Consider the following 22,687-nt stretch of genomic DNA (forward strand, 5'->3'; position numbering starts at 1 on the left):
GTGATTCGCAGCATTGTGAGCTGAAGTTAAATACACATAATGAAGCACCATAAATGCTTTGTCTTAGCCATCTGCCTTGAGAATTGTCTATAAGAAGTACATGATGAGGTAGAGTTCTTCCAACTGCACACAGTCTGGAATCACCTGGGAATGGAATCTCAGTGAGGGATTACCTGGGTCAGATTAGCCTGTGGGCATGCCTGGGAGGGACTGATTTCATTATATTAACTGAAATATCCACTATGGGCAACACCATTCCCTGCATTTGGGTCCTGGACTGTGTAACACAGGGAGGTGGCTAAGCACAAATAAGTAGGCATGCCTTTTCCTCCCACTATGTGATGTGATCAGCCTCTTCAAGCTCCTACCTGTATGCTTTTCCCACAACGAAGGACTACGTGACCTGGAACTGTAAGCTAAAATGAACCCTTTCTCCTGTAAGTTGCTTTTTGTCAGGCAATTTTATTGCAGCAACAGAAATGAAAGCAAAACTCAGACCATGCACGAGAGGCCAGCCCAACCATGGCATCTGGTGAGCAGCATCAGCTCAGCCCACCAGCACAGCACGTGGTTTCAGACTGCCAACATCTTCCTGCTGAGTGAACTTCTTATTACATTGGATGCAAACATGGACTCTGAATCCTGGGAGAGGCATTTTCTTATATTTTGTCTTTTTTATAGCAATCTCCAGCTTATCACATAGGCAGATATTTAGTATAGTAGGCTGACTTTGAAACACGCTGTGTATAAAACACTCCAGAAGTGGGGAACGGACACCTCAACTTTATTCTGCTTTGCCCGTAACACTGTTGCAGCTTGTCAAAAGGGGCTCTGGTGGTCTATTCTAATCCTCAGTTAGATCTTCCTGGGGAATTTTTATAGTTGACATTCCTCTTACATCCCTTCACAACATTGCCAGGGATCATGTAAAGAAAGTGCTCTTGACTTTTAGGAGATGATTTCATCACATAAGTAAAGTATGAAGTCGACACAAAGTTGAACTTCACCAGGGCAGGGTTTTGCTTTCCAGAGTAGGAAATTGAAAAAAAAAAAGAAATGATGGCCATAAAGGCTCATAAAACTGAGCCATGTGTGGGCCTGAGAGGTGGGGAGAGATGATAAGGACAGTGGCTTGGAGCCACCAGTGGGAATTGAAAGAAAGAGAGGAGACGAGGCCAGTGGCACAGTAAGCTGGAAATTCAGACTGTTAGAGGAAAAACGTCATGGGTAGTGACGGGTTCTGGGGAGACCCTGGAGCAAGTGGCTCAGGTGGGGTTGAAAAGAGATCATGGGGTATGAACAAGGAAGGCACTCAGGAACCCATATCGCAGGCACCATTTTTATATTGCAATTGAATTTCCCTCAAACGGGTGTCAAAAAAGGGAGAAAGGGAGGATATAAATGTGGTGGACTACTTCCTACAGTTTTCCAAGGTAGGAGTTGATAGGTCAACTGTACCATGAGAAGGGTAGGTAGGTCATGGTAGGCTCTGGATGCACTTAAAATCAATATTTCATTAAGCATATGAATGAACATTCTACTAATACATATGAGTTTCCCAGAATAGGGGTAATATAAGATATTACTAATTTATATGAAATAGCAGAAAACACCCCAAAAATGCTTTTATTTACTTAGGAGTAATACAGAAAAATTTTGTTACTGTGAATATTATTTCTACTTATAGAATTGATCAGAACTGCCAGTTACCGTCTTATTCGGGAACTATTAAGGGATCAAATGAGAACATTGAGGAGGTGATGGGTTCAGGGCTTGATACACAGGAGGCTCTTGGGTGAAATTGATGGTTTTTGGTGCAGAGAAAGTTGGGACCACCTGAAGTAACTTCTGCATCAAGGATTCATTCACCTACATTGGTACCTTGCCATTTGTAAATGATCGCTTTCCTAGTATTTATGTGAAGAATCCCTTATTAAGAAATAGGAGATTGTAGAGATGGATCAGCATCCCTATATTCATAAAAATACCAGCTGGTACAGCAGCTGGCTAATAATCCTAACCTTTGGTGAGCAGAGACAGAAAATCCCCAGAGCAAACTAAGACTCCCCCTAAGGGTGATATCCAGGTTCAGTGATAAGACCATCTCAATCAATAAATGGACAGCAACTGAAGGGGGCTCTGGTCCCCCAATATACACCAGTACTATTCACAAACATGTGCCCTCAACACATGTGAACACACACACACACACACACACACACACACACACACACACACACACACAACATGGGCTAAGGGAGCAACAGATATTCTGCTTCCAGAGGTTACATACACTGGTGGGGTAGGAATATGATTGTTGTTAGTACAACTAACTAATAATGGTTTTATAATTGTGGATACATGAATCGTGGATAAGAAACTAAATCCTGAACCAAATGTATAAACACAGTAAAACAAACAAACAAAAAACAAAACCCTAACTCTTAAAGTTAGAAGGCAAAAGACAAACTAAGTTATTCACAGCATGTAGGAAGGAAAAAGAATACTCAAAAATGTGTTATAAAATAATGAGGAATATATAAACAATAATTTTTTTAAAAAGTTAAGAATGTGAAAGGGGACTAAATTATAAAGACTAAGAAATATATAAGAACATGTTTTTTTTTTTTTTTTTTTTTTTTTTTTTTTTTTTTTTTTTTTTTCAGGAGGAAAGACCTCCCAACCACTAGGAATGAGAATCAGAACTACTGAATTTTGGTCGACAGTTGACATTAAAAACAAAACAAACAACAACAGCAAAAAAAGAGACACAAACAAACAAACAATAAAAAAAACCTTAATTACATTGTTTTTTGAGGCATCGTCTTTCTATGTAGCCCTGGCTGGTCTGAAACTCTAGACAGGCTGATCTCAAACTCAGAGATCCACCTCCCTCTGCCTCCTGTATGCTGGGATCATAGGCATGTGCCATCATGCTCCATCCTAATATGCTTTCAAACATTTCCTTTCTGAGAATCTATTCTAAGGAAGTAAGTAGACAAATAAACAAACAAACAAAAGATATTTATCTAGGGATCAGTAACAGCAGAAAAATACTTAGAAGTATTAGAAGTCATGAACAGATTTGCAATAGATTTTTGAATGAAAATGTAAGACTACACACTTTTGTATGAAAACTCTCTCTCTCTCTCTCTGTGTGTGTGTGTGTGTTGTGTGTGTGTGTGTGTGTGTGTGTGTGTCTGTGTGGATAAGCCCCCAATATCTGAAAGTCCCCCAACTGGTCAGTGATTTTCTTTGAGTGCAGGGATGTGTTTATACATTTGCTTTCTCCTTATTGTTGAACTGTTTGGATTGTATACAAGGACCATTTCCAACACTGCTGAGATCCTTGTTCATGTCCTTGCCCTGCCTTGAACCCCTCTTACTTCCACTCTCTGTTCTGACGTGCACCCTAGAAAGGTCTTTGTTTATCACTCTCCTTGGAATGGAAGCACCGCCACTCTCCTCCATACCTCAGCCCCTTTCCCTGCGTTAGTTGGTGTGCTTAACACCAACTAATATATTTCCATTTTATTTGTTTATTTATTTGTTGTATGACTTCCTCGCCTGCACTAGAGAGTAACCACACAAGGGCCCAGTGCTGAGAACAGAGTCAATGATCATGCAATTTAATAAGTAAGTGATGAATTGGTAAATGAAATAACGTCCATTCTAAGCTGAACATTGTAGTCAGAGTTTTCTCCAGTCCCGCTCTGATCGCATCCGATCAGACCCAAGTAAACACACAGAGACTTATATTACTTATAAACTGTATGGACGTGGCAGGCTTCTTGCTATCTATTCTTATATCTTAAATTAACCCATTTCTATTAATCTATAAATTGCCACATGGCTTCTCATGGCGGGCGGCGGCTGGCAGTGTCTCCTGACTCAGCCTTCCTCCTCCCAGAATTCTCCTCTCTGCTTATCCTGCCTATACTGTACTTCCTGCCTGGCTACTGGCCAATCAGCATTTTATTTATCAATCAATCATAGCAACACATTCACAGCATACAGAAAGACATCCCCAGCAGAACATCCTACAAAATAATTCCCAAAAAAGACCTTAAGGGGAGAAGAATTATTCACTTATAGACACTTGGAGTTTTGTTTAGGTCCACCTCTACCAAACAGAAAATTTTTACCTACATTCAGGTTAATTTTTATGTTAAATTTTACTTAGCTAAGTAGTTATGAGTTTAACTCAGCTCTGGTGGTAGGGCTTACATCCATTTTCTCTTTTGAATCTGTGATCATCACTGAATTAAACAGCTTGTACCCAAGACTGCTAAAAGCCCATTCCCCCAATGTGTTACCTATTTCAGGGAAAATTCCAGGAAGAACACAGAAATTTCATGGTGGAAAAAAAAACCTGAATTTCCTTCTTATCAGTTTGTGAATATTGTTTCCTCTGCTAAATAGGGAGACAGCACTTCCCCTCCTCGATACCCAAATTAGGACCCGATGAGTTCTCTGAATTTAGGGCTAGAAACCCTTAGAAAGATACACCCACCACTCCAATGATATCGGGTGCTTAGACTTCATAGTGCTGCTGTATCTGTTTAGAATATGAGAGAAAATACTAGGAAAAGAAGAGCAATCTCAAACTTGGATTCACCTGTTTGTTTCTCAGCGGCTGGACCACTTCTTTGACGCACAGCTCCAGATCCGTGACGTAATCCCTCTCCGTCTGTATCAGCTCCCCGATGATTTTCGCCCGCTTTGCCATCATCCTTTTCATCTGTTGCTCTTCCTCAGGGGTTTGGGTCTCAGCTGAGGAGCACTCAGTCTGTGGCGTCATCTTTTCTGTTAAACAAGTTGTTCAAGTGAGATGATCTGCCGAGGTTTCTTTTTCCTCCAAAACATACATACAGTGCAGGGTTGTTGTTAGCCAAGCAAAAGGCTTAGCGATCTTTACTGTGGATCCTGAGAAGTCCTATGTTAGTTCCCCACTAGATAGGCATCCTATAAAATCATAAACAAGATGAAGACAAGAGAGAACTGCTTCTACAATGTTATGAAATGCTATTCAAATGTCATGGCTTCTGACACATCCTGTTGCTAGAATCTCAGTCTACAAAGTCTACCTTCAGTTTGGAGATAGAATGTATAAAAACTTAACTCAGAACTTCTGAACATGTCTGCTTTTGAAATGAGGAACATTTTAATTAAGAAGCGAAATGCCTCCCCAGTCTTTTTGTCCCTATTACTAAAACTAAAAAGTCAGTAATACTCAATGGAATGAAAATCAATTGAATGTGATTGTTTTTTTTTTCTTTTCATTCATAATCAGAACCCATGAACAGTGAGACAGTGGGGGATTAAAAAATTTCAATTTTTTAATTGAATTTCAACTACAATTTCTCATGGATTATCTTTGATATTGTATAAATCTTTTTATTTCTTAATTATTGAACCAACCTTTTTTTTTTTTTTTGAAGTCATGGTATTGAGAGGTTGAAATAAATGGTATGTCTCATATGCTGCCAAGTATTTGTATGGGGTATTAAGGCAAGAAAGTTAAAATCATCAAGGAACACTTCTCACAACAATGTGAAACTCTGGAAGCTACAAACTAACTGTCCACCATAAGTTCAGACCAGGACTGAAATCGGGAGAGAGACCAGGTTGCTCGCTCTCTCTCTCTCTCTCTCTCTCTCTCTCTCTCTCTCTCTCTCTCTCTCTCTCTCATGTGCGTGTGTGTATGTATATCTGATTCAAGATTGAAGCTTAACTTACATGTTAGTTTCTGCAGTTGGACACATAATTTTATTTCATTTAAGATTAATACTAATCTTGTAACTGATATGTGAGAAATCTTCAATGTTAATAAAATAAACTTTGCAAAAGGATCTTGAAAACTCTACAGAAAATAAAAAGGTACAAACCACAATATGTACAAGTGGAAACAAACAGTGCTCTTTACCTGGTTGGCCCTGGAAACGGAGCTAATGGGCTAATGGAGGAGGGTTCAGGAGAGGAATCAATGGTCTGTTATAAAGAGGCTTGCCGAAGAAGGTGAGTAGACACTTTAAAAAGCAAAGAGCCTTCTCTTCCTGCCTGACTAATTCTTGCAATCTAGAAAAGTGCATAACCAAACATTTCTGGAGAATGTTGTAAAGGAAACTCCAACATCAGATTGTACCAGAGCTGGCATCAATCCTTCTGCCATTAGGAAAGACCATGGCTTTGACAAGTGACATAAAAACACGTGATTTTACAAGCTTAGACCATTCCATGTTAAGGAAATGATCCCCAGGGGCTGCATCAGCAGACAGAATCTATATAAGGAGAATGAATGTGGGGGTGGGGGGTTCTGCAGTCTTCATATTTTTATTTGTTAAGGGAATTTGGGGTATGCTTGTTAATCAGTACAATTTTTAATAGACAGTGGCATAATCCTGTATTTCAGAGCCCCCAAATTAAAAGGACAAGTTATATCCAGTGCTGTTACTATTAGTTCTATGTGATGTGTCCCCTTTGTCTGGGGAGACATGGCAGTGAGCAGCCATGTACACAGCTATTGAGAACCTTTAAGGATTTTTATTGTTGTGATTTTGTTTTGAGGTTAGGGTGAACTTGAATTCTCTAAGCAGCTGAGGATGACCTTAAACTTTTGGTCTTCTGCCTCTGCCTCCTATGTGACTGGGATTACAGTATATACCACCATGTCTAATTTTTAAATTTATGCAATCCTATGGATCAAACCCAGGGTTGTACATGTTAAACAAGCATTCAAATGACAGTAGTAGTAGTAGGAACAACAAAGACAGGGAAGTAGTTTTAAAGTTTAAAAAAAATGTATTATATATACTTAAAGGTATACAGTATCATTTAAATCACATATATGGAGAAATGACTTGATGGGGGCTGTGAGACAGGGTAGAGAGAGACTGACAACATATAAGGAGTCTTTACTTCAGGGATATATGAAATATAGCACAGAAAATCATGTCTCTAGCAGAGTGTAGAATATTATTTTAAGGTGTGTTACTTTTGTTTATGTTGCATTTGCTTAACTGTGAAGCTGTATTATTGTGCCTGTCCAAAACACCTGATGGGCTAATAAAGAACTCAATGGCCAATAGCCAGGCGGAAGAAAGGATAGGCGGGCTGGCAGGCAGAGAGAATATTTAGAAGGAGAAATCTGGAAGAAAGGAAGAAGTAGCCAGAGAATAAGGAGGACTAGGGGCCAGCCACTCAGCCACACAGCAAGCCACAGAGTAAGAATAAGATTTACAGAAGAGAACAGGAAGAGCCCAGAGGCAAAAGGTAGACAGGATAAATTAAAGAAAGTTGGCAAGAAACAAACCAAGCTAAAGCCATGCATTTATAATTAAGAATAAGCCTCCATGTGTGATTTATTTGGGGGCTGGGTGGCAGGCCCCCAAAAGGCCAAAGTCCAATCAACAATGGCTGTGAGCAGAGAGCTCACAGCCAACCCTAACCCTAACCCTGAGTCCACTTACTTAACATTGTCTTGAAAACTAGACAAACACATTACAAAAACAATTTAAGAACCTAACAAGGACCTTTATCTATCTTTGTCAAGGAAATATCCCTAACACATGTCCCTAGATTCCTTCCAGTTCTAAATTCCAGTCCTCAATTCCATGTCCACTTCTTCCCCACCTGTTCCAGTTACTGTACTTTAAGACATACTACAATAGGTTTTTTAAAAATTAAAAATGGCATAGTTTTTTTTTTTTTCTAGTGCTACATAGCAGCTCAGTCACAGCTGTGAACCCTGGGGGTCTTTTGGTTAATATAAGATGTTGGTCAAGATATCCAGTTTCAAAAGCGTTTCTCAGCAGCAAAAAGCTTCTCAAAAAAATTCAGAGTTGAGCAACCTTCTAGATATCTTTGTTTGCTCTTATGACTCAAGTTTATGACAGGAACAAAGACTCACCTTGCATCATTTTATGGTCAGATCTCCAAACATTTTGATGTTTGCTTGCATTCTTAAACTAACAACCTCTCCACACAATGCATTGTGGACACCAAGCTTTGTTTTAACAAGCTCCTTCTCGCCTCTAAAACTTTTTTGTGCATTTGATTTACACCATGTTTTACACAGAAACATATTTGTAGCCCAGCCCAGCCAATAGCTACCATCACAGTCAGCAGGCTGTGAAACCAACATGCAGCCGAGACTAAAAGAACATTTACATTCTTATAACCAAAAATAACAATACCCTTGAGTGTTAAAGGAGGAATGTGTGGTAACTCTTTCCGCCATTCTCCACCTCTGTCACCTGCAAACATTCTTCTTGGAGCTCTGGTGATGAATCTGAACCATTTTTAGTCAAATTTAATTATCAAACTTTGCCTTTGCCAGCATTCACAGTCAAGGATGAATGACAGCTGCCAGGGCACTGTGGAAAAGACAGAATTCGGGGAGCAGCTCATGTGGAAGATCCTTGGGATCCTTAACACAACACAAATGTTAAGCTTTCCCACAGGCAGATTATCCACAGAGATCTGAGATCTTTAAAGAAATGCAGATGATAAGTGTCCCCTAGGCCAGGAAGCCATGGGATTCTTTATTCTATAGTGTTCATACTGGTTCCCATTTAAATCTCTGGTGTTAGTAACATGTGAAAGCATAAACATGCTCTGTTCTGTGCTTCACTTCCTGTACAGCACTCAGCACATGGCATGAAACAGCCACACTTTAGTGTACAGGACACTTGCTGTTAGGGTCTTTTGCCCAAATATAAGATAACATGAGAATTTGAAATGCCTGTGAAACAGTCTAAATTCAGCTTCAATGTTCTCCTCATTATTTGAATTCTCCTTTTTCATATCTTCAATTTGTGATCAGTTCTATTGGGACATAATCCATCCCTATGCAAAAATATATGATTCAGCTTTTCATCACCCCAGGGCAAATAGTTATCCCACTGTTTTATGATTGACAACTAGTCCAGAAAAAAGTTTGTTCCTAACATGGAGAGATTAGATGGGAGAGAAGAAGGAAAATAAATCTGGAAATCTGTGTGAGGACTGAGATGGACTTTAGAAGCCTGAGAACTCACTGGGGAGGGCACATGCATGAGGAAGACCCTGGTCCTTTATGGATACAAAGGATAGGAAAAGTTGTCCAATGGTGAGGGAGGTTGCAGAATGGGGAAGCAAAGGCTTCCTTCACTGGTAGCCAGGTTCTACATAGAATTCGTCTACATAGAATTAGTGATGTGTTGGTTGCTGCTAATATTGCTGCTTCTACTGCTCTCTGGGGGTAGACTTAACAAGTGATTTTTTTTTTCAAACTGTAAAGTAATATATATTTACAATAATTATTGTCAAAGGTAAGTACATAGACTTCAGAGCCAGGAAATGTGGATTTAAACTTTGACTCAACCATGTATTAGAGCTGTCATCTTCAGGAAACTCTTCAACACTTTATAGGTAAAATTCCTCATCCATAAGTTAGGATAATGATAGGAAACATTAGAAAGAAGCTTTGGGAATGAAAATAATTCATGTTCATTAAACATTTGCAAAGTGTAACATATTTACAGCAAATGCCAGGTAAATGGTTGCTGTGATTAGCTGTGTTCTCTTTTGTAGTTGTAATAAGGTTTTCACTGGATTAATAGCTGTTTTATAGTTTATTGTATAACCTCTCACAAAATGTTTTCACGCATGGACAGACATATGATTATAATAGTTCATTTATTTTATTTTCAACAGTAGTAGGCTTACATGCATCTTCTGCAACTTTTGCACTTTTAAAGTGAACTTTATTTTTAAAACAATTTTCTTTAAAAATAGTTTTAACTTTTATTTATTACTATCATTGTGTGTGTAGCGGGGTATGCACTTATGGAGAAGATAACTTTGTGGAATTGTTTTTTTTTTTTTTCCTTTCCATGGGTTCCGGGGGTAAAACGGAACTCAGGTCATCACACTTTTGTAGCAAGTCCTTTACCTGGGGAGCCATCTTGTGGGCCCCTATTGTACCTTATACGTATGTAGTGGGAGCCTCTTTTGAAATATGTGCATACTGTTTCAATAGTCGGATAGTGGCATCACCACATCTACTGCCTAATATCTAATCTTTATTCTTTGTGTGTGTGTGTGTGTGTGTGTGTGTGTGTGAGAGAGAGAGAGAGAGAGAGAGAGAGAGAGAGAGAGAGAAAGAGAGACAGAGACAGAGACAGAGAGACAGAGAGAGATAGAGAGAGAGACAGGGGAGAGAGAGAGAGTGCTGAAGTCTAACTAGATTAAAATACTTATATCTAGGGTACATTTTAAATCAAGACCAGAAAGAGGGAACACACCCAGGAGAAGAGTAGACATGAAACTGTCAAAAGTGCTTCAGAAGAAGCACATTAATATCACAGTCCTTCCCCATCCTTTGCTCTGGATGAGGACAGAGAGAAAATTTCCACTGATAGAACTCTAAGTGGCCCGTCTATGAGTTTTGGATCTGAGCTTACTGATTGTTTAACAATTAATTATTATGCCCTAAAACTGTCCTGGGAACTAGGATCCAGCTATTTTTAAACGTGAAATAACGAGTCTCTTTTCTCACGCCACTCCACTGCTAGTGGGGGAGGAACACACAGAGGTGCAATGTGCCATTTCAGATCCTCAAAGGTGATTAGTGATATGGGGGAGATGAAGCAAGGAGAGTGCTAGTGAGAGCCCAAAGTCCATGACGATTTCAAATAAGAGACCAAGGAGGGTTGACTGTTAAGCAAGCATTTGAAGGACTGGAAACACAGGTAAGTGGTTTTTAGTGGAGAAACCGGTTAGTGGGAAGCTGGGGCCCAAATGGGCAAACTTCATTTAGGGTGAGGAAGGTCAGTGGCCAGGAAAAGAGATAAGAGAACTGCAGGAAAGGATAGCATTGGAGAGACTGTGGTGTCTTGAAAGGGTTTTAAGCATGCATACGTAGTATAAGACAAGGGCATTAGTACATTTAAATGTTTTGAAGTTAAGCATATACATTAAAACACTGAGGCCAACCACTCAAATATGTGACATTTCAAAACCCATGGAGACAAGATGGAATGAGAGGGGAAACAAGCAATCCATAGGAGGAGAAAAAACAGACAGTCAGGAACAAGTATAGGGTAGTCACTCCAGTCACGAGAAATCAATAGCCAGCAACCAACCGAGTGTTTAGAAATCTGTATGCTGTCCACACAAGAGAACCAAGCACATGGGAAAACTTACTTTGCAGGAGTGAACTTACTTTGTAAATGCTGTGCAAACAGCGGTTGGGAGACAAACAATGTGGCTATTTCTGTATTGGACTAGACAGACTACAGGGTAAAATGAGAGTAGGCACAGCATGACATTAACATGTGCTGTTTATCGGGAAGACAGGAAAATCCAAGCTCCATGTGAACATCAAAACACAACATGACATCACAACAGAACACAACATCACAACACAATATGACATCACAACACGACATGACACCACAACATGGCACGACATCACAATATGACATGACATCACAACACGTGAAGCAAAACACTTGAAAACGGTGTGCAGAATTAGACAAACCACCCCAGTCATGATCTGTAGCATTGAGAACACAGTGTGGTACCCGGTAGGCCTGCCAGAGAAGAAAATATTTCCAACAGGCACTCAGAGATACGGCTTCTTCCCAAGGCCTCATGTAACCTTTCTGAAAGTGTGCCATACTCTAATTCATAACGTTTCAAAGAACTGGTAAATAAGAAACACAACTTCAATGAAATTAAGGTGGAAATTAGCAAAACTTAATGGCTAATATGCTTTGGAATTACTATTAAAACTCCCAATTTACTAATTGTTTTTTTGTTTTTTGGTTTTTTTTGGTTTTTTTCGAGACAGGGTTTCTCTGTGTAGCTTTGCGCCTTTCCTGGGACTCACTTGGTAGTCCAGGCTGGCCTCAAACTCACAGAGATCCACCTGGCTCTGCCTCCCGAGTGCTGGGATTAAAGGCGTGTGCCACCATCGCCAGGCCCAATTTACTAATTGTAATAGAAAAAAATTAAAATATGGGCCAGAGGATGGCTCAGTGGGTAAAAAGTCTCATCTTGTAATTTAATGACCTGAGTTTCATTCTCAGAAAGTATGTAGAAGTGGAAAGAGTTGTTCTCCAACTTTCGAGTACACTCCTTGGTGCACACACCTACACATACACCACACACACACACACACACACACACACACACACACAGGCACACACATATCACACACTAATAATAAATGTAATTAACTATGGGCAATACATTGTCATTTTAAAGAGTAAATACATGTTACTTCTAAAGACAAGGAAAATCCTGCTTACCAAAACATGTATAGTGTTCTTAAAGCAAAACATGCTGAAAATGCTTAAATTAATGTGTAAGAAAAGATGCAAGGGGGCCTCTCCTTCACCATGCAGCTGGAGTGTTGCATCTCTCAACTGTCACCAGAAAAGGTCTTTTGCAGCGAGCCACACTGGTCAACATACAGAGAATAAGAGACAGTAGAGAGCTCAGCACTGAACTGGACATCTATATCACACTATTTGCCCCCAAGGCTCTGGGATCATCACAGAACAGGGGACAGAAAGGTTGTAAGAACCAGAGGGAGTGGACATTGGGAGTGAAACACTATTTGCAGGACATGGCAGTCCTGTTGCACACATGAACTCACAGTGGCCATGACTATGTGCACAAGACCTATTCAAGATTGAGCCAGATGAAATCTGAGGGGAGGGGCTCATGAAGTCCCACCACTACCTGAGTAGCCACAGGCAATTGATGGCCAGAGAGGGAGGGAATTTTAGCTTTATTCCCTGAAAGACACTATTTCTCAGAGCCAACTATTGTAAACAAGATCAATGCACCATATTTAGAAATAAAGCTTTGAGTTTTAATAAAATAAAAATAGAGAATCTTAAAAGTACTGAAGAAGAAAAGACCTGCAAAGAAATAACAATGGGATCCACGAGGGAATGATAGGAAAGAGGAAAATGCCTTCGAGGGGTCAAGAGAAAAGAATTACTGTCCTAGAACTGTGCTTAGCAGGAGTCTCTCAAGGATGAAAAGCCAATAAACATTTATTTTATCAACAAATATCCTCATTAAAGGAAATCTGAGAGGAATCAGAAGGGAGAAGGAACATGAACAGGAGGAGAGAAATAAGAAGCTCTTGGTCAGGGTTTCTATCGCTGTGATGAAACACCTTGACAATAGCAACTTAAGGAGGAAAGAGCTTATTTTTGGCTTATGCTTCCACATAACAGTTCATCATCAAAGGAAGTCAGGACAAGAACTCAAGCAGGGGAGGAACCTGGAGGCAAGAGCTGATGTAGAGGTCATGGAGGGATGTTGCTTACTGGATTGCTTCACATGGCTTGCTCAGCCTGCTTTCTTATAGAACCCAGGACCTAGCCCAGGGATGGTACTATCCACAATGGGCTTGCCTCTCTCACATGAATCACTAACTAAGAAAATGCCTACAGGTTTGCCCATAGCCTGATCTTATGAATGCATTTTCTCAACTGAGGCTCCCTCCTTTCAAATGACTCTAGCTTGTATCAAGTTGACATAACTAGTGTGCACAGAGGCTAAGAAAGGGCCTAGGGTGATGGTGTGTGCACTTTTAATCCCAACACTCTGGAAGTAGAGGCAGGTACATCTCTGTAAATTCAAGGCCAGCCTGGTTTACACAGTGAGTTCGCAAAAAACAGGAAACAGCTAGAGAAATAATAAATTGACAACATTTCTCATCCTAAAATATTTTTTTTTTATCCACAGAGCAACAGTGCAAGAAAAAGTGACATGCTGAAACATATTATGGAGAAACTGCCCAAACTCTAAGGATAAAGAAGTGCTTCTAGGAGCATCTTGGATAGATAATTCAGAGGGAAAAAGATTTGATCTTGGCCCCTTGAAGTTTATATTTTAGGGTACAAGATGACCTGTTTTCAAACACAAGGGAATTTGGACAGTAGCTACCTTTGCATTCTCTCTGAAAATATTCCAATAATAAGAATTTCACTTAAGTAAAGATGAATCCCCAAATAAAAGTAGAGTAGGAAGCTAGAAATATCTAGAGAAATGCATTTCAAAGTGTAATTGAGGGGCTGGAGAGATAGAGGATTGCTCTTGGACGCAGGTTCGATTCCCAGCACCCACATGGCAGCTCACAACTATCTGTAACTCTGGTTCCAGATGATCTAATGCCTTCTTCTAGTTCTCCATTGGTACCATGAATTCCTGTGGTATATATACATACATTCAGGCACAACAGTCATATGCATGCATGCATAAATAAATAAATTCTATTAAAAAATAAGGTGGAGAACTGGGTTTGGTGGTGTACACCTTTAATCCCAGCCCTCTGGAGGCAGGGGCAGTGAAATCTCAATGCTTAAATCCAGTCTCAACAGTAAAAAATATGAGGGTAGAGGAGTTTCCTGACATCAGCCTGTGGCCTTGACATACATATCACAGGTAAGCACACACACATGAGCATATACTACGCACACAGACATATGTACGTACTACTCTAAACAGTAACATAATCACATTTCTCTGGTGGTGCGCATAGCCTCTTCTAGTACTATAAAAGCCAGCCAGTAGGGATGGTCTCCATGTTTCTCCATGTTCTATGGTTCAAGTATGTGGTCTCTTCAGCAATATGGTCTTATCACGGTCTAAAGGATTACCAAGAGCAATGGTGATAGTCTGTGATATTTGGGTATCAGCAGGACCCCACTGGACAACATCTCCAAAAGAAGTAACCCGTTCCTGGCACTGGGCTTTATTAGTTAGAGGTTTAGTAGGAGACTGTTGCTCCATGATAGGGTGACTCCATTTAAATGCTGACAAGTGCTAATTATACATTCAAAAGGTCTCGAGTCTTAGTTACCTCTCCATCTTTCCCATATTCCCTCTTCTATGTTGACCTCACACCCTCACTCTATTTAACCCATCCTTTTCCATTATTCCCCCTTTGTCCTCTGCCACTGCATTCTATCTCCCCTCCCTTGAAAGACATCCCCATGGTCTCTTTCTAATTTCCTTATCTCTATGGGGAATTGTCTTAGTTGGGGTTTGCATTGCTGTGACAAAATACCACGACCAAAAAAAACAAGTTGGGGAGGAAGGAGTTTATTTGGCTTACACTTCCAGATCATAGTTATTCACTGGAGGAAGTCAGGACAGGAACTCAAGCAGGGCTGGAACCCAGAGGCATGAGCTCATGCAGAGGCCAGGAAGGGGTGCTACTTACTGGCTTGCTCAGCCTCTTTCTTATAGAACCCAGGACCACCAGACCAGAGGTGGCAGCACCCACCATGGACTGGGCCCTCCCCCAGTGATCACTAACTGAGGAAATGTCTTACAGCTGGATCTTATGGAGGAATTCCCTCAAATGAGGCTCTGTCCTCTCTGATTACTCTAGCTTGTGTCAAAGTGACACATAAAACTGGCCAGTGCAGTAATCTTACCCATCTGTGTGAACCATGGGAGCTACAATAACGACCAATCTATCAAGACACATGCACTGGTGCAAGAATAGTATGGATGTCACAGGAGTGACTCGCCAGTTTCTAGCTGGGTTTGAGGCCAGTTCCACAAAATGAAACCCAAAAACTGACACTGTTATCATGGCCGAGAACCTGTGGCTAGACAGGTTATAGGCTCTAGGAGAGAAATGACGACTATTATTCTGATAAATGGGACATAGGATTAAACTGACTCCTCATGGCTATCATCATCATCATCATCATCATCATCGTCACCATCATCATCATCATCATTGTTATCATTATTTTGTTTTTTGAAAACAGGGCCTCACTATAAAACTCTGGATGCCCTGGAACTCACCATGTACTCAGCAAGCTGTCCTGGAACTCAACAGAGATCAACCTGCCTCTGCCTCCCAAGTGGGGTTAAAGACGTGCACCACTGTGCCTGGTTGTAATAACAGTGTTATTGGCATAGGTGAGTGCATCCCTCAGTTCCCATCCTAGAAGCTTCCTTTTGTAGTAAATGGTGCATATCACAGTGATGTACAACTGGTCAAAGTTCAGCAACTGTGGAGTGCTCAGGCCTAACTGGGACATCTATATCACACCCTCTTTTCCCACACTATGGAAGACGGGGAGAAAGAGTGTAAGGGTCAGAGGTTATTTTCTGTCTTTCTAGTCTATTTTATTATCTGTATTTATTATCTGTATGCCTGTCTTTCTGGTATGCTTTCAATTAGTTTTGAAGTGAGAGAACTCAACTTCATTCTGGTTTTTTTTCATGATTGACTATGTCAACACCCCTTTCAGTGGCTGATTTGACAAAATTTTACCTTTATGCACTGTGTGTCCCCAAATCAATAATTCTTCAAAGTTAAATGATTTTAACTTATGCAGAAAATAAAATGTGAAATTATAAGCCAAAGTTACAATAGAAAAGAATAGTTACCAGGATCAGTGAAGAGTTCTCTTTGCACTTTTTAAAAATACTTATTTTTTTGTGTATGTATGTATGCGGTATGTTTGCAGGTGTCTATGGAGGACAGGAAAGGGCACTGGGTCCCTTGGAGCTCTCCATAAGGTTCTATGCCACTGGATATGAGCACTGGAACCAAAGTCAGGTCCTCTGGAGGAGCAGTAAGTACTCTTAACCCCTGAGTCATCTTGTCACCCTACCCCCCAAAGAGAGTTACACCTTCACAGGATGAAAATGGTTTTGGCAGTGGGTACTGGTGATGTTATACATATTAGGGATATATTGAACATCATTGAACTATATGTTTAAAATGGTTATGATGTTAATTTATATAGACATTGCCAGGATTTATTTTTAATCAAGGGGAATAATGAGATCATAAGATAGAAAGAACAGAGGCATCCACGGTTTTCTGGATATATTAAAATTTCCTCACAATTTAACATTTATTATAATAATTGAAAAGGAGGAGTTTTCAATGTCAGAAGCTGTGCTTCAAAATTCAAAATGATTCTCGGTTAAGTCTGGCATGCAGCGATTTAAACACAATAGACTGTAATCTTTAAAAAATAATGTCTTCTAGGATTTCTAAACACCACACGGAGAGGGAGGCTTATAAAAGTGGAGATATGAGGTTTAAACAGAGTAAGCCATATAACTGAACACAGCTTTGTTCCAGGTATCACCCCGGTGAAGAACGACCTTCATAGTTAATTGCATTCTTGCATCTCGGCTGTTCCACTGTACCTTGTGTGTGGCACACTTGACTGACAGCCTTGAGCTTGGCTTCTTTCTATCACACACTGTGTGTGCTACGTCAAATTTCCTGGCAAAAATGTTATTCCAAGGTAATGTGTGTAATAAAAACATTCTCTTGGTGTCCAAGTGGCATGACTTGTGACAGTACTGTCAGAACGATAGCCACATTGATTAATACTCACCTGCCAACACAAACACATGCATCCTGGGTAAGAGGAGTCATGCACACCATCTTAGCCTGACAAAATGTAAAGATGAGTGTGACTTCTTGGTGACATTCAACACAAAACATCACCAAATTGCTAAAGGAGGATCAAGGTTTAGTAATATTCCATTGCATGCACACACCTTTATGAAAACAAGCTCAAATTACTTTTATTATATTAAATCATTGTACATTGTTACCCCCATTATAATTTTCATAATATTTAGTCTGTAATGCACACAATTTTCAAGTATTTGGTTTTTTTTATTAAGAAAGTTTTTCAAGCACTCGGCAGGTAGAGGCAGGTGGATCTCTGTGAGTTTGAGGCCAGCCTGGGCTACAGAGTGAGTTCCAAAAAAGGTGCAAAGCTACACAGAGAAACCCTGTCTCAAAAAAAAAAAAAAAAAAAAAAAAGAAAGAAAGAAAGAAAGAAAAGAAAGAAAATATTTTTCAAGTATTTGTTAAGGACCAACTTTGTAAACATTCATTATCTCTAATCATCCTTACACCTAAAAATGGAATATTATGCTAATTTTAGTGATGAAGAAGCAGCATATACATGTAAGTAGAATTTCTCTGAGGATTCACAGATTACGTGGAGGAACTGGCGTTCTAACCAGATGTGTTGAGCTGTGCAGCTGGAGCTCTCTCACCCTAACCCCTGACTGGCAATGCTGCTGGCATGGTACACTGTGCACATGCAATAAGATTTTGCTGGGCAGAGATAGGTACAGGCCAGCGCTGGCAGTGCCACTCACTGGTACATGACACCGACCAAGCCATGTGGTGTCACTAAATTGTCTCCTCTCTAGAAGAGAACTAAGAAAAGCTGGCAACAGCAGTAATGAAGAGGTATCAGTTTAATTCCTAGCTCTGCCTTCCAGGATGGACATGCTTACTCCTTACCTTTTAACAGAAAAGAGTAGAAACACACAGAGGTTAAGTAATTTGTCCAATGTCTCACTGTTTTAAGTGCTGGGGCCAGGATTTGAACCTGAGCCTTTCATCTGGCTTCAAATCCTTCCTTTTAGCCACGACTCACTGCCTGGTACTTGTGGGAGGTGAGACAGACCATGGAAATCATATTGCCCATGTCTGACACATAGATAGGCCTCCAAAAAGAGCCACTTGTTCTTTGTATTACCAAGAACTACTTGTCATTGGTTCTGAATGGCCTAGATGGCCCTTCCCCCTCCTTCCACCTGGGAAATAGCCCAGGGACAGAAGGCGCTGATTGTAAGGTCTAGCAGGACATTTCCCTGGCAGCTGGGAAGAGCAGAACTACCAAGGCAGTTTAACAGTGGGCCTAATGTGCACATCATCGCTCAGACTGAATCCAAATGAGATGGAAATTCGCCTTGACTTGTCATTTGCGATAGTGTAATAATGACTGGCTTCTAAAACCCCAATTATCCCCATCTATCTCAAGGCCCAATCACAGTGCTAAGAAGGTTCTGAGAATTCACGGAGAATCTTCTGCTTCTCAAGAAAGTTTAGCCGCAAATCAAGAAGAAGGCTGCCCTGCTGGGGTAGCATTTACCATTACTCTTAGACTTCTGGGTGGTTATTCATTTAGATTAAGGTCTCTTGCTGGTATAAATTATTAATGATTGCTAATAAATAATCATGGACTTTTATGTTTATAATTATGCCACTTAACCCTTAAAAAGAAAAGCTATAAGCAGTAACTTCATATTCTGACCTTAAAGTTTTGTTCAATGCCATTACATAATAATAGCTGCTGTTATTAGCACCTCTGGTCCACTGATAATAGAGAGGGCAGGGACATGCATAGCTCACAACAGTTACTTATCAGACAATGCATACAGTCACTTACTTGATTGCAGAACAGAAGGATAATATATCAAAAGTACCTAGTCCCAAACTAATTTATAATTTTATCATAACAGCAAAGGTATTCAGAGATAAATAAAATCACTAAGTATCAGAATTTGGAGTTAATAATTTTATAAATTTTCTAGTTTGGAGAGTTAAAGAAATTTTGTATCTCATTCAAGATCAATTTAAAATTATCTATTGGATTTGAGTGGGTTCTGTTATATATGTAGTAATGAATAATGCATCAGCACTTACTGTCAGGAAATGGGTAATCTAGAGGTAATGATGGGTTATTATTAAAGTTTCTGGGTAAGCCAGCATTTTCCTTTTGCTCCCTAAAACATACAGTGATATCTATGCACTTTCCTTAATAATCAATTTTTACATTTTCCACAAATTAGTTGCGTACCGCAGCAAACCTGACTGCATGGCTGCATTTTTTATTGTAATTACATTAACTTAACTAAACACACATAAATTGGCAAAATATGTGAGTGGTAGAACATGTGTGTTTCTATAAAAACTGATTTAATGCTTTGAAACAATTTTCTAAAGTCAAGTTGCCAAGCCGCTACTGCTATATTAGAATTTGGATGAGACAAATGAAAAAGATTAAGAAGAAAATGATTCTAGAATGATCCTGCAAACCAATCATGTTGCAATTTAAAAACAACAGCCAAAACTGGAGAGAAAAAAAAAAACAGTGTACAGATGATAATTACCATACACTGTGACCTGGGCTAAAATGGCTAGCGCAGCCTGGAAGCCATGTTCTTTAGAGGTAGCTAGGAGAGAAGAAATGCCATTAGTTAAAGGAGTAGCATCTGTAGAGCTTGACTGAAGATCAGATGGGAAAACAGCTTCATATGACGGAAGTAAAATGTTAGTGGGCATGAGAAGATACTAAGTTTGCAGAGACTGTCATGAGATCCTAAAGGCATCCTTTTAAAAAAAAAAACTCAGACTTTTAAGCATGGTGAGTGCTAACTAGTTTTTGGTTTCTGTGACAAAATACCCAAGGAAAACAACTTAAGAAGAAATATTTCTTATGGCTATGGGTCTGTCTCAGTTCATAATTAGACAATTGCATCCTTTCTGGGCCTGTAGGCTAAGCCAATGGCAGAAGAGCATGGTAGAGCAGGGATGCTCATCTCAGGGCAGCCAGGAAGCAGAGAGAGAGAGACTAGAAAGAGCCAAGGACAAGATACCCCATGACCCACCTACCAGCAATCAGGCTTGCCTCACCTCCTGTTAATAATGGCATCAGATTATGATGCAATAAATGGGCTAATTCCTCAGTCAGAGTGCTCAGGATCCAGGAACCTCTTAGTGACTGGTTCTACCAGCCGGGGACCAAGTCTTCAACGTTATACCTTTTTGATAGGCACTTCATATCCAAACCATAACAATAGGAGACCATTGGAGAAAGCAGTGACATAATTAGGTTCTTTTAGGAAGAAATTATCACAGACCTTCAGTCAATGCAGGCTAAAGGAGGGGTGGAGCCAAAGCTTAGATTTCTGAGTTGATTGGCTGGATAGTGTGACCATAAAACCAAACAAGGAAAAATAGAAAAATAATGAGGAGGAGAGAAGATGGTCATTGTACCTAGCTCTCTGCTTTACTTACAAAACAAAACTAATTCCTAGAAAGTGTAAGTCCAAGTTGGAGAGATGGCTCAGTGGCTAAGAGTATTTGACTCCTTCAACAGAGGACCAGGGTCTGGTTCCCAGCATACACATCAGCTAGATTACAACTACCTGCAACTCCATTTCCAGGGACTCCAATGCTCTCTCCTGCCCACCTTGGACACCAGACACATATGCGGTGTACATATATATAAGTACTTACATATACACATAAAACAAAAATAAATGCATTTTTTAGAAAGAAAGAAAAAGAGTAAGTCATATAAGCGACAGAGGCAGAAACTGAGGTCAGACCATTATCTTCTCCATCAATATCAGTATCAGCATCATCATCAGTCTATTTCTCTTTGTCCCTACAGAGCAAACACCTACTCATTATTGAATCTGGAGCTTTATTCCCATTAGAGCCTCGCCACCTCCCCAGATATGATTACAAATGTTCTTTACTCCAGGTCTTATTTCATACCCTTTCCCATGCTTGCCACATGCCCGCAAAAAAACAAAAACAAAATAAACAAAAAACACTTGGCTCAGGCTTGTATTGAACCCTATGGACATAATTTTCACACGGTAAATCTTTTATCAGCTAATGGAAATCTGACCCACAGAAAGATGAATGGAGCAAGCCTTCTGTGAAATAGGTTGAAAATAATTGCATGTCAGGCAGGTTTTGGAGGGAAGCCAGGGAGGTATGCAGTGAAAATATGGAGGAGCTGAAACTCCACTGCTCCAAATTTGAAAGCTCAACTATTGGGGCAGGGAAATACTTTATCCTCACTCACAAGGCTTCTGATTTATTTCCTCTGACTGCTAATTGCTGAAAAAGATAGCAATGTGGGTTTCTAAAAGAAATTAAGCAACACTTACAGGCTTGAAAAATACCAAAGTACTGTAGGTTTGAATTTAGAGGCTCCAATAGAGATCAGCATAGCACAGCCAGGATAATTAGGAGCTAAATGGGTGGGCACTTTCTGGAAATGTCTTTATTTAAATTCCTAAATGGGGAAAAACAAAACAAAACAAAACAAAACAAAACAAATGAAAACTGAAGCTGTACGTTCTGAGTAGAGTGAGAGCTCAGATTGGTAAATTTTGCCTGTATTCATTTTCCCCATTATATGTATCTTATTGTGGAATGTATAGAGTTTTGACTGGATGGGACACTGATTTTTATCCACATATTCATTTATTGGAAAAATATTTACTGAATACCCATTGTGCCTGTGAGTGGCTCTTAACTTGACAATTTTTCAGGTCCTCTAAGGAAATATTTGGCAGCATTAGTGTCCGTTTTGGTTGTCCTAACAGAGAGGCATGAAGAAGAGCTTCTAGCAGCTAACGCATAGAGGATGAGGATGCTGTTAAGGTCCCACGGTGCAGGGCGCTTCACCTTGCAACTGAAAACGACCTATCCCCACATGTGAGCTGTGGCGCTGCTGGGATCTCTGTGCAGCAGTGTGGCAGCGAAGCACAAGGGCAAACCTTGGTCTCTTCAAACATCTTTTGCTTATGAAAGAGAAACAGTAAGACAATTACTGGCGAGGAATATGGCACGCCAGACAGTGAGTGATGGAGCACTGTGAAGGAGAGTAAACAGGAACTGGTCACACCTGCCACTGTGGAGAGAGAGAGGTCATGGAAGGGCCACGTAGAAGCAGAGTTTAGAGTAGAAACTTCCAGAGAAGCAAATCAGGGTTTCTGTAATGGGCATAGCGACTGATACCAACTTTTCTTTTCTTTCTTTCTTTTTCTTTTTCTTTCTTCCTTCCCTTCCCTCCTTTCTCCCTTT

At 40.0% G+C, this 22,687-nt stretch overlaps 1 protein-coding gene across 1 annotated transcript in view; it reads right to left on the reverse strand.

The window, feature by feature from the left end:
• The window catches only part of Arhgef38 (Rho guanine nucleotide exchange factor 38), a 114,006-nt gene that overhangs the window by 80,347 nt on the left and 10,972 nt on the right, over positions 1 to 22,687 (reverse strand). Inside the window, 1 exon segment of the mRNA XM_037207121.1 lies at positions 4,619 to 4,806. Coding sequence (XP_037063016.1) covers positions 4,619 to 4,806 — 188 coding nt within the window.

This window comes from Peromyscus leucopus, chromosome 6, assembly GCF_004664715.2.
Source record: "Peromyscus leucopus breed LL Stock chromosome 6, UCI_PerLeu_2.1, whole genome shotgun sequence".
Lineage (NCBI taxonomy): Eukaryota > Metazoa > Chordata > Mammalia > Rodentia > Cricetidae > Peromyscus > Peromyscus leucopus.